The following is a 13,551-nucleotide window of genomic DNA, read 5'->3' as shown; positions in this document are numbered from 1 at the left end:
GCCAGAGCGCGTTCACATGTAACGAGCCGGATGCTAAACTCGTGCTCATGACAGTTGGACATGGCTGTGTAACAAAGGTAAAAAATGATATAAATACTGTTCAGTTTCTCGCAAAAACCGATCGTTTCGTGTCTTAGGACGCCAATGTATCGTCACGAGCCGCAGAGTGTAATTTGGATTTGTCTGTGCATGTTTTTTTTTGTTTTGTTTTTTTTACTTTTAAAGGTCTGGTGCCCATCCACTTCCATTATTTGGCTGACAGACTGCACCGGTTTTCGTTAAAAATCTTTGTTTGTGTTCTGCTGAAGAAACAAAGTCACCTACATCTTGGATGCCCTGGGGGTAAGCATTCATTTTTGGGTGAACTGTCCCTTAAACCTTTTATTAATATTAACAACATTACTAGTCTAATGATACCATTTGTCATGTAGACCCTGATATTTCATCTTAGCCCTTCATTTGTGCTTGGGCAGAATCAGTCTTCAGAAGACAAATATTGTTTTTCATTTTAGTCTCCTCCTGTGGTTTGGCTGGTGCTCCAAAAGGGATTTGAGAACAAGGCAGAGAGCCACTGGTTTATGCCGGCTGAATGAACAGCCCAGGATGGCGTGTAATGTGAACAGACGGTATTTCTGTATGTTGGTTTTACAACAAAGCTAAAAGGACTTGTCTTTGATTCGGCGGATACTGTTTATGAATTTTGTGTCCATGACTACTGCAGCTGGCAAGGATCTTTAATGAGAGTGTTCCTGTAAAACATGAACATGCATGATCAAGAAGATAAATATTTATCCTGCAAACAAACTTTATCAAAACATCACAAAACTGTGGAACGGACATACACCCCAAGCACACACATTATAGGCTACATGACACATTCTAAAATGCTTGTGTCCAACATAAACACACACAATCATGTATTCACATTCTTCATCTCTAGTGTAAGTGTTTATATTTCTCTGTCAGGACCAAATTCGTCTAATCTACATTTCGTGTCAGTCCTGGGTTTCTCAGTTACTGTATCTCTATATGAAAACACAAAATCATTACAGATAAAGAAACAAGCCTTTGACTGTTCACCAGGAACTGACAAGGAAAGGTTCTGCTTTCTAACATTGTTGTTTGATGTCAGGTCTCATACTTTTCAATGACATACATCTCACATCATAAACTCTAAATACATCCATTCATTTATAAAATCACCAAATAAATAGCAAAATGTTTTGAATATGTTTTGGCAGATTTAGATGTGTTTACATCTCATTTAATACTGCTGATGACAACTTGTTTTCACAATGTCTGTCACACACACGCAAAGTCACATTCTTGTGGTAGTTGTAACTTGTAGTTATGTATTGCAGTAACTTGCATTTTCAACATACCCAATGATATCAGAATTCACACTTGAGGTATGATTGTTATGTTCTAAAACAAAACGTTTTATTCAGTCCTTATTTGACACCAAAATTGAAAATGGCTATTCTTAAAACCAATGGCAAATTCCTGAGGGATCCCAAGGCTTAAATTAACTTAACAGCTCTGTACAGCGGAATGATAGATATTGTCTCTCAAGTGTTGGGTGGTCCTGTGTAGCTCTTTTCTGATATAGTTTATAGGTTCTTGAGCAAGTTTATAGGTTTTAGTGAGAGAAATGAAAGAGAGATGCTGCAGGATGCTTCTAACAGAAGCAGAATTAAAATTCTGTCATTAATTACTAACGTGAATAATAAATGACAGAATTTAAATTTTTGGGTGAACTATCTCTTTAAATCAGCCACTTGATTTCTCAATTAAAATTTGTCCATTTTTGTTTATTTTATTCTTTCTTTTTATGAACTGACAACAGTAATATTTCTGGCTTACACATTACATTTGCAAATGATTACAGATTCAACCTACAGGTATGATATTGACTCAAAGAGATAAAGACTTGAACATTACTAATGACTAGACAGTTGTGGCATTTTTTTTAGGTGAAACTTTCTAACAGTTCCCCAGCATAGCCTCCACCCTAACTGCTGGTGTCAAGGCCACAACCCTGAGGTATCGTTCTCTTTTTTCACTTTTGCTTTACAAATATTGATGTCTCACATTACTGCCATGTCATCTGTAAGTTATAGTTGATCGCTGGAGGAAAAAATCTGTTGTGGTTTGGAAAGATTTATTCCATTTTAGTCAGGGTGAACTAAATTTAAAGTATTGTCCAACAACTGATGAAAAATAGGCTAGAAAACTGTCCCAGCTTCCCAAAAGTTTCCTCAGTCAAAATATTTTTGTAGACACAGTATTTGATGAGGATGACTGCAAGGTCACATCTCATTTAATTTCTTCCATGTTTTGCCTGAAGGGTCGTTATGGCTGAATCCTTTTCCACCACCTTTCTATCACCTTCTCAGATGCAGATATCAACTGGCGAGTCCACACATGTACAGTTACATCATTAAGTTGATGTGGATATGTGACAGTGAACTACAGCTGAACTTATATTCAAAGAAAAACATTTAATTTTCAGAAGGACTGTTAATCTGACTGGCCAAGTTCACTGCAGAGTACTTGTCATCTCTACTACATCCAGAAATATTACAGAAGCTCTAGAGAATTTAAAAGTGGTTTTATTAAAAGCATTAGCCTCTTAACCTGTTGGTGTCAAATACATTTATATTCTAGAGTATGTCACTTACTATCACTAGTCAGAAAGAAAGAGGTCACAAACTGTAGTTATGCAAGTAAAGTAACACATAAATCACTTTTTAAAGGACAGATCGTATTTTGCTCTAATTAGACTCACAATGTATCAAAGACTTATAGTTGTCACTTGGGTTCTGGCCAAATATATCATCACTGTGTTTTCTTTTTCATGCAGAAACATTCAACCCGTATAACGATTCAAGAGATAATATGTGCCATGTGCCTGTTCAATATTGACAGACACTGTAATGTTTACTTGCATAGTTCTAAAGTAGACTAAAGTAGTTCTAAAGAATTCAATGAGGGTCCTCAAACTGTCATTACAAGTAATATATTATTGTTTTGTTCAGTCTATTACATTCAGTCTAAGGTATGATGACCTTCTGTTTCTTCTTAATTGGCTAGTGGCACAGTTAAAATCCCTGGGTTGGTTCTCATTTTAAACCCTGGAAGGGAAGAGATGTATGAAATGGAAAATCCATCATTGTGACCCTGAGTCACACTTTTTGGACAAAAAGCATTCATAAAGTGATGAATAACTGAACCCACAGTCAAGAAGAAGTGAGTGAGAGTCAAGTTTCTCTCTAGAGGTAGATGAGTGTGTAGATGGGCACAGAGTCTTGTTTTCACATCCCTGAAATGTCAGGTTTTCTTCTATAGACCCATATGAATTCCCATGGGAACCCCTGGGCTGCTTTGGTAAAGGGAGCAGAACAATCCTCTGCCCCTTTTCACATTTACCACAAACATCAGCTCATACAATATGCTGAATCAAATATGTATAGGATTGTGTTTCACATGGAAACTGTAGCTTGATTTGTAAACCAGGGATACAGGTTTTTCCCACCCATTATTCTTCCTATTCATCCACATGTCCATGTGTCCCAAAGCGGATCCCTTGAATAAGACAAAGACCTCACGACATCTCTGTGATTCAGCAAAGTGAAAAGGTAATTATGGTTGTTCCACAATAGTATAACGGAAAATACACCACACAAATACTATTATACATCACATTTATATTTGACTTAATCCAATAGACACTTTAATGTTTAATCTGCACTGCAGCTGTAGTCTTCAATAGATTTCAGAAGATGCTTTTGCTAAACTAACACAATACAACAAGACGAAGCCTAACAAAACCTGTAATATTGGGTTAATACCCTGGTAGCACACGTACACCATGGAGATGTCTATTTGACATCTGTATTTACATTTGCAAGATGTATTTTTTATAGTGTTTGCTCATCTGCACTACAGGTATGTCTATAGGATGTTTCAGATGTCAAAAAGATGTTTATTAGATGTCTGTAATAGGTTTATGATTTGTAAAACTGACATCTGTTAGATGTTTGTACATGGCAGATGCTTTCCAGATCAAGTGATCTTTAACAGACATCATGTAGACGTACATGTGCATGGGTACATATTAAAACACAAACAAACACTGTGAAAGTGTATCCAGTTTATTTAGAAATTTAAATATAGGCAATTTTCTTTTTTCCAAAAAGATGTGGCGCAATGTTTTTATTGTTAGTGACAACATATCGACATGTTTGGATTGGTTGAATATGGCAACTACCTATACATAAATACATAATAAATATATACAAATACATTAATAACCCAGAAGATTTCCATGCTGACACAAACCAGGGTTAAAGTTAAGTAAATAAGTATTGCAGTATCAATAACACAAGTAATACATCACTAATGTGATATAGAGCTGCAAAACTATTAGTCGCGATTAATCGAATCAAAATAAAAGTTTATGTTTGCATACTATATGTGTGTACTGTGTATATTTATAAGGAAAAATATGTTAGATGTATATGTAAAATATTTATATTTATATATGAAATAAATTATATACAAGTGTTTACATACAAATACATCCAATACATATACATGTAAAGTTTTTTTTTAACATTTCCAGTCTCCAGTGTTTCTAGTTAAAGTAGTGTATATTCCGAGCTGTTAATCTAATGTTAAACCTATTAAAATGTTTTTAAAAAGCACATGGCTCTATAGCGCCATCACTTTGCAATGTCGCAATGACCTACTTTTTTGAACTCGTCCTAAAAGGTTTGTCTGATTTTCACCAAAATTGGCTCAGATCATCTTCAGACCATGCTGGCAAAAAGTTATGGAATTTAAGTTGATTAGTCAAACCATTCTCGAATAACACGCAAACGAATTCTACGAAAAGCATGCAAAAATGGATGTGAGGCTATATCTCTGCAACGGTTTGGCGTATTGAGACCAAACTTGGTGTGTGTTATAACAAGCATGACCTGAGGCTACCTGCAGTGTTTCATCACAGTGCCACCTAGTGGTCAGGAGATATGAAAATAGCTATTTTAGCTTATAACTTCTCAATGCTTTGGCCAAATATCCATGGCCAGTTTCCCCATATCAGCCATTTTGGGTGTCAGCCATTTTGAATTTTGTCATAAAATGCTATATTTTACGAATGCATTGACAAATCGTTACGAAACTTGGTATGTGTCTTCGGCACCATGCCTTGACAGTACTCAAAAAGTTTGGTGGTAGCGCCACCTTGTGGTCAAAAGTTATAAGGAAATTTTTAAAAATGCTAATAACTTTAGATGAAAATGGCTCATTTAATGAAAGTGATCTCAAAATATTCATTGGGCCATTCCGAGAACATTGATACCAATTATGCCATAATTGGATGAACTTCCTGTTCGCCATTTTGGTTAATGTTGAAAACCTACTTTTTTAAACTCCTCCTAGACCGTAGGTCTGATTTTCACCAAATTTGACTCGGATCATTTTCAGACCATGCTGACAAAAAGTTATAGATTTCATGTTAATATAAGAAACGGTTTTCGTTTAACGCATCAATGAATTTGCTGGAAAGATGCCAAAATGCAACTAAAGCTGTATCTTTGCAATGAGCATTGTCTCAAAATATTCCTTGAGTCATGCCAACAACATAGATACCAATTATGGCATTATGACAGTTGGTCAAACTTCCTGTCCGCCATTTTTATTACTGTTGAAAACCTACTTTTTCTAACTTGCCCTTGACCGTTTGTCCGATTTTCACCAAAATCGATTCAGATCATCTTCAGACTGTGCTGACAAAAAGTTATGGATTTCATGCTGATAGATGAAACCGTTTCCGTACAGTGCCACTACAAATGTTAGGCTTGATGCCAAAATGACTCTGAGGCTTTATATCTGCAAAGCTTTGACATAATGACACCAAACTTTGTGTGTGCCTTTGTCACCTCACACTAAACACACCACATCGATTTGATAATAGCGCCACATAAAACATAAAAAGCCATTAAATCATATTACTAGGCATTCTACATTATTTTTAAAAATCATGTTAAATGGCTTCCATTTACTCATTGTTGCAGTTGGTCTGGTGTTCCGTGCCATACTTAGGTCCTAATTTTCCCTTTGGAGTGCTTGGCCCTGTAATTGCTGCTTGCAAAGTGGTTATATTCATTAGAATAGATCAGTTTGTTTTTTGCTAACACATTTGTCAACCTTAATGGCCTTTCACATTAGTTGGCTCTTTCCTATGCTAAAACATTGACTATTTCATTTGGCCTGTTTAATACCCAGCTCCATTTACATCAATAAACAAACAGGTGACTGCAGACTCCCTGTAGGCATCGTTCATCACTGTGGCATAGCATGACAGGTAAACTCACCATGAGAAACATGATCCAAACCACAGCACCACAATACTAACCAAACAGAAAGTCTGCCTACAGCTACAAGCATACGTCTGCAGATCCAACAAGAGAAGATTGTTTATTAAATCTCAAGAACTTTTTTGATTTCACCATAGTGTGTTATGATACTGTTATGATGGTATTCAATATCAACATATACATTAAAAATAAAGCATATAATAAATATCTGTATTTATAACAAAACACAGAAGCATATGGAAATGTTACGTTACACTGTATCTGCCAAAGAGCAGAAATGTTTGTACATTTGACCCCTGTCTCATCTTATAAAAGTTCTGGTTTGTTGTGTTAATACCACAGGAATGTCAGATTGTGCAAACTGAATTCTACAAGCTTTAGCGGAATACAAATAAACAAGAATTCTTTTTTTAGCGAATACGCATTTTAGGATTTAGTCAGTTATTCTTTGTTATGATGATATTTATAGCAAAAACTGTGAATAATGTAACTTTGTAAACCCATCCTCCATTCTCATTTTTTACCATCTGTTTCGTCTGTTGGCTCAGAGATGGGACCCCTGCAGAACTAGTGCTGTCCTCTAATATGAGAAATCAGAGCAACGCAGCTGAGACAGTGTTTCTCACGTCAGAGCATGTAGGAATGAGGTGGGAGAAGCCAAGACTATTCCCAGAAGCAATGTACACCATTATTCCCTGCAGATACATAGCGGAAACCCTTGAAACAAGATTTTAGATGGAGCTCTCGCCAAAAAAAAATCAACATTGTGTGCTACACAGAATTATTGTTAATTAATGAAAAGGTTAAATTAGCAGATATTCATCTGTCTACGGCTGAAGTGCCCAAAACTTTTACTATGAAGGGCCAAAAATCAAACTTGACTGCAGCCATAGGCCAAAAGTAAATGTTGCGTGACATCCAACTTTGTTTGATTAAAATTTACATTCAAAAAATCAAATTCACTTATAATCTATCTGCATTTAAATGCCATTATACAGTACCAGCCAAAAGTTTTTGAACAGTAAGATATTTCATGTTTTTTAAAGAAGTCTCTTCCACTGACCAAGTCTGCATTTGGTCCAAAATACAGCAAAAATAGTACAATTCTGAAACATGTTTACTATTTATAATAACTGTTTTCTATTTGAATATATTTCAAAATGTAAATTATTCCTGTGATTTTACTATCATTGTAACATTCTGATTCGCTGCTCAAAAAACATTTATTATTATCATGTTGAAAACAGCTGAACAGATTTTTTTTCAGGTTTCTTTGATGAATAGAAAGTTCAGAAGAAGATAATTCATCTGAAATAGAAATCTTATAACATTATAAATGTCTTTATCAGTATTTTTGAACAATTTAAAGCATTCTTGCTAAATAAAAGTATTTATTATATATATTATATATATATGTATTTCTTGAAAGCCCACCTTTGTTCTGTGTGGGTTATTTATTTTATTTTATTTATTTATTTGCTTTTGTGTCTTAGATATTCTCATTTTATAAGCTTAAAGGTGTTTATGCAGAGGTTTTCTTTTAAATATGGTCTGTTTGAGCTCATAAATGTAAAAAAAAAAAAAAAAAAAAAAGGTGAAATGCTTCATTAGCACTGCTGGTTTAATAAACAATGTCAGCAGCTCTCTCTTTTAAACAGCATCCTGAACCGAGGGCAAAAAAACAGTTCAGGAAGACAAACAATTTTAAGGACAATTGAAGCTGTTTACCTTTGTGGAGATGGAAGGACGGTGAAGGAGGAGATGGGAAAAGGACATATCCGTCACAGGCCAAGTTATCAGCCAGACTCAAAGGATCGGAAAGGTGAGGCTTTCAGGATGTCCTTTTGTAAACAGTAAAGCTCATCAGAGCCACTATACATCAGTGAAAGCTGGACGCTTAATTATCAACGTAAATCAAACCTTAACATGAAAAGGGAAGCCTACTGCCTGATTTCTTATATGGTAAATATTTGTTAAAGCTCTGCTTAAGTGATTTACATGAACATGAAAGCATCTGTACACCCTGCAAATCGAAGGACAGCCTGACCTTTAGTTCACTTCAATGCAGGTCCATACATTAAATCATTCACATCATCAAAACATCAGAAACATTCTTTTTCACTTACAAATGAAAAATGTTATGTTTATGTGACATTTTAAACTACTTGCAGAACACCTGTGGTGAATTATAAACTATCATGCCTTTGGGTTCACTGTTTTTGGGTTGAAAATCATGTATGTGTTTTGTTTTGTTTTGTTTTGTTTTGTTTTAACAAGCTAACTAATTGATAACGTGCTGTTTTATGAAACATTTAAGAAACTAGACCTTTATCAATCTGTATCTTGTGTACTCAAGTGCTCACTTAGGCAGTGGTCAGTGGCTTCCCCTCACTTTTCAGTAAGGAAAAGGTCTTTTGGTTCAGATATCAGACGGTTTTCTTTTTCAAATCGCGCCACCTCTTGGCGGCTATGACATGACGCATGACTTTTGTTTTGAAAGGCGTGTGTGAATAGCGGAAGTGTGCAGCAGTGGGCAGAGGCAGCATGGCGTACTCGGCGAAAATCGGACCGTCTATTTTGAGCAGCGACCTGTCGCAGCTTGGGAGGGAATGTGAGCGAATGATGGAGTGCGGTGCTGATTATCTGCACCTTGACGTTATGGATGGGTGAGGCATAAAGTTTGCAATTCTTCATAGAAGTTTCTCACCCAATATTGACCTGCAGGCACTGAGATCGATCATATGGCCCAGAGAACCAAATATTACTTAATAATTGCTAAAGTCATTTCAGTGTCCAAGAACATTTAGTTATCCTACATTTTGGGACAGGAAAGATAGAGCATGAATTCACCCTCGTTACAAAAATTTTATGTCATAATTTTAAGTTATAAGAAGTCATGCACAGTTTTGCACTGCAGTGAGACAGTTATTGCCCTTTGTATGTTACAATTTTTAAACAAATTTATGGGTTGACTGGATCTGCTAAGCAAGCATTCAGAGTTTATTGGTATAAATAAATGTTTACTAAAAGTATAAAAAGTTACTTTTGTTTAATTTAGAAAAATAGAGAAGACTGCACGTTTGTGTAATATTATTACAATTTAAAATGTTGTTCATCCCTGTGATGTCAAAGCTGAATTTTCAGCAGCTGATACTCCAGTCTTAAAGAAGTAGTTCACTTCTAAAACAAAAATTTATAGATAATGCACCCCCTTGTCATCCAAGGTGTTCATGTTTTTCTTTCTTCACTTGTAAAGAAACTATGTTTTTTGAGGAAAATATTTCAGGATTTCTCTCCATATAATAAACTTCTATGGTGTCCCCGAGTTTGAACTTCCAAAATGCAGCTTAAATGCAGCTTCAAAGAGCTCTAAACAAACCCAGCCGAGAAAGAAGGGCCTTATCCTCTTGCCTAGCTCTGCGTGAACTGTGTATTTCAGTTCATGATAGTTAGGGTGTCGAAAAACTCAAATTTTCTCCTGCAAATCTACTCCAAATATAAATTCACCCTACATCGCTGCAGAAGTACCGACCCAGTGTTTACAAAGTGAACATACAAAGAAGATCAAATGCTCTTTACATAAAAAGGTAAAACAGCGATGTAGGATGTGGAGTGATGTTGGAGTTGGAGGATCGTTTCACTAGACCCTTCTTCCTCGGCTGGGATTGTTTAGAGCCCTTTAAAGCTGCATTTTAACTGCATTTTGGAATATCAAACTCGGGGACACCATAGAAGTCCACTATATAAAGAGAAATCCTCAAATGTTTTCCACAATTTCTATATGACTGAAGAAAGAAAGACAAGAACATCTTGGATGACAAGGGGGTGAGCAAATTATCTGTAATTTTTTGTTCCGGAAGTGAACTACTACTTTAAGTGTCACATGATCTCTCAAAATTCATTGTAATATGCTGGTTTAGTGCTCAAGAAACGGATTACTAATATCAATGTTGAAAACAGTTGTGCTGCTTAATTTTATGTCAGCATTTTTTTTTTTTTTTTTTTTTGGTCTTGTCAGAAGTTAAGACATCTAACTCTGCCTTCTTCGATCTCTTTCTTTCATCTTCACATTTGCTTAAGGCATTTTGTTCCAAACATCACATTTGGCCATCCTATGGTGGAATGTTTACGGCAGAGTATTGGACCTGATCCTTTTTTTGGTGAGTTCCAGACATGGTCAAATTGTATCTACTCAAGTTTCTGTTTCCTTTGAGCTGCACACTGTCTGTCTCTCTTTTTGGGACAGTTTTGTTAGCAATCCACTGAAGTAGACATCCTGGGTTTTTTCACATTTTCACTCTTTCTGTATTCTTAAATAAACATTGCCTCTAGGATAAACCAGATAAGTAAAACATTGCAGTGTTTGCTTTGTGTAGGTTTGGAGGCTTTGCTTACCCTTTGCCTTATTACAGATATGCATATGATGGTGTCCAGGCCAGAGCAGTGGGTGAAGCCCATGGCAGCTGCAGGAGCCAATCAGTACACTTTTCATCTAGAAGCCACGTCCAACCCTGGCAACCTCATCAAGGAAATCAGGGAGAGCGGCATGAAGGTCTGTGGAAAAGGGAGGAATGGTCATAAATATACATTGACCGTTCCTTTACTAGTTTAAATGCTAATATATATAGGCCCTATGTCGCCCTCTGCTGACTTGCAAAGAAATTTTTTTTTTTTTCAAGAAATTGAATTGAGGCTTGGACTTGTAAGAATCTGATTTTGACAGAACAGAAGTAATTTAACTGGTTTGAAAAAGGTGTCAGTAAACTCTGATTCTGATGTACAGTTTAGGCAAAAAGTTTACATACACCTTGTAGAATCTGCAAAATGTTAATTATTTTACCAAAATAAAAGCAATCTTACAAAATGCATGTTGTTTTATTGATTTTTACATATAATCCACAAGAGAAAATAATAGTTGAATTTATAAAAATGAGCCTGTTCAAAAGTTTTGTTCAAGTTTTTTTTTTGTTTAGTGATAGTTGTTCATGAGCCCCTTGTTTGTCTTAACCAGTTTAACTGCCCGCTGTTCTTCAGAAAAATCCTTCAGGTCCCACAAATTCTTTGGTTTTTCAGATGTGTATTTAAACCCTTTCCAACAATGACTGTATGATTTTGAGATCCATATTTTCACACTGAGGACAACTGAGCAACTTAATATGATTTTTTGGCAAATTAAGAAATGTACACATCATTGTTCAAAAGTTAATACCCCTGCATTAAGAGAGCATCATATTTTCTTCTGGAGCATCAGTGAGCATTTGAACCTTCTGTAATAGTTGCATATGAGTCCCTCAGTTGTCCTACAGTCATTGTTTGTGGGACCTGAGGGGTCTTTCTGAAGAACAATGGGCGGTTTAACTGTTCAGCACAAATAAGGGACTCATGAACAACTAACACAGCTCAGGATCATTAAGGTAACAACACAGTATTAAGAATCAAGTGTATGTAAACTTTTAAACGGGGTCATTTTTATAAATTCAATTATTATTTTCTCTTGTGGACTAGATGTAAACATCTTTTATGTGAAATCTTATTCAGGTCAGTACTAAATAAAAAAATAACATGTATTTTTCATAATCCCTCTTATATTGATTAACATTTTGGAGTTTCTGCAAGGTGTATGTAAACTTTTGACCTCAACTGTATGCATCTGACTAGAAGTAAAGAGAATGTAGAGAAAGTATATTTGTGAAATTGACCAAGCATTGCGGACAGTTTCAACTGTAAGAACATTTTTATGATGCAGGTTGGTCTTGCCATTAAACCTGGAACTACTGTCGAGGAACTCGCACCGTGGGCTGGGCAGATCGATATGGCTCTTGTCATGACTGTAGAGCCTGGCTTTGGTGGTCAGAAGTTTATGGAAGATATGATGCCAAAGGTACGCAAATGCACTCTTTATTAGTCTCATTTAGATTCCTCAGACGACAGTGTTGGGAACTGAAGATGCTTGTTTCTCCACAGGTGAGCTGGCTCAGGAGTCAATTCCCTTCTTTGGACATTGAAGTGGATGGAGGTGTTGGCCCAGACAGCATCCACAGATGTGCTGAGGTAGATATAGCTGTCCATTCCTGCACACGTATTCATTTGTATGAATATAAAAAGTGTTTGACTCATGTTTATTCATTACTCCAACTTTCCCAGGCCGGAGCCAACATGATTGTGTCGGGCAGTGCTGTGGTGAGCAGTGATGACCCTCGTTCTGTAATCGCCCTCCTCAAAAACGTTGTTATTGAGGCGATCCAGAAACGTTCTTTGGACCGCTGAGCATTTTGAGCTTTTACCTCAAGTCTGTTTTCGGCCACCACTGAAAATCATTCCTGCAGTTTCTGAGAGTCTGTTTTAATGTATGTAATTTGTTTTTGAATGCTCAGTGGTGTTTGTGAACGGACATTAACCTCCATTGCTGAGGGTGCGTTTGCACATCTACAGACCACAAGAACTGCCTTTGCCAAGAGTCTTATTTGGATTCAACTGGAGTTTTGAGAACTTTAAGCAGACAGAACCAACAGATTCTATATACAGTGACTTCAATCTGACCATTCCCCTCTTAATTAACCTTATTTGGTTTAATTAATCACATTTATTGTTTGTCATAGTACTAGTCACAGTGACATCAAATTGTTACAAGATTGAGAAACCTGTTGCTTATAATTACGTGCAACATTTCAGTGTTATCAGGTTTGTTGGATAAAGTACGACATTGGAATTGGGCTGCATAAGCTCTATATACCGTAATACTCATTTGCTGCAGATTATGATAGTTTAAATGAATTCTGATTTTTTTTTTTACATTCCACCAGCCTGTGTTTCTAGAACACTAAAATTATAAAAGTCAAAATCAAGAGACCTTAAGTGGTATTATTCGTCTGTTTTTTTTTTCTGTAATGAAACCATTTGAACATTTGTTGAGCACTCAGTGTACACAGCAAATTGTTTCAGACAGTGAAGTCACCAAGTAAGTCTACATCTGTTAACAGTATCTAAACAAATATAATGACCCATGACACATTTTGACGTCAGTATGAAATTAAAATTGTATGTTGTTTTTCATTCAGATCTGCTTCCATTTAATCAACTACATTTCGTTTTTCCTTTTCAGTATTGGTTTCACTCAGATGTCACAATACAGAAGCAAAGATCTGTTATTTATGATTTATTGTGATTT

The 13,551-nt window shown here is 36.0% G+C and overlaps 1 protein-coding gene across 1 annotated transcript; it reads left to right on the top strand.

Annotated features, from left to right (window-relative positions):
* Nucleotides 1-8,902: 8,902 nt before the first annotated feature.
* Nucleotides 8,903-13,440, top strand: rpe (ribulose-5-phosphate-3-epimerase). The gene is made up of 6 exons (XM_073846125.1): nt 8,903-9,049; nt 10,464-10,543; nt 10,796-10,935; nt 12,130-12,264; nt 12,348-12,434; nt 12,528-13,440. The coding sequence occupies exons 1-6, from the start codon at nt 8,928-8,930 to the stop codon at nt 12,648-12,650; spliced, it is 687 nt and encodes a 228-aa protein (XP_073702226.1). The 5' UTR covers nt 8,903-8,927; the 3' UTR covers nt 12,651-13,440.
* The last annotated feature ends 111 nt before the right edge of the window (nt 13,441-13,551 follow it).

This window comes from Garra rufa, chromosome 8 (genome assembly GCF_049309525.1).
Source record: "Garra rufa chromosome 8, GarRuf1.0, whole genome shotgun sequence".
Classification (NCBI taxonomy): domain Eukaryota; kingdom Metazoa; phylum Chordata; class Actinopteri; order Cypriniformes; family Cyprinidae; genus Garra; species Garra rufa.
This window is presented reverse-complemented; position numbering and strand designations above follow the sequence as displayed.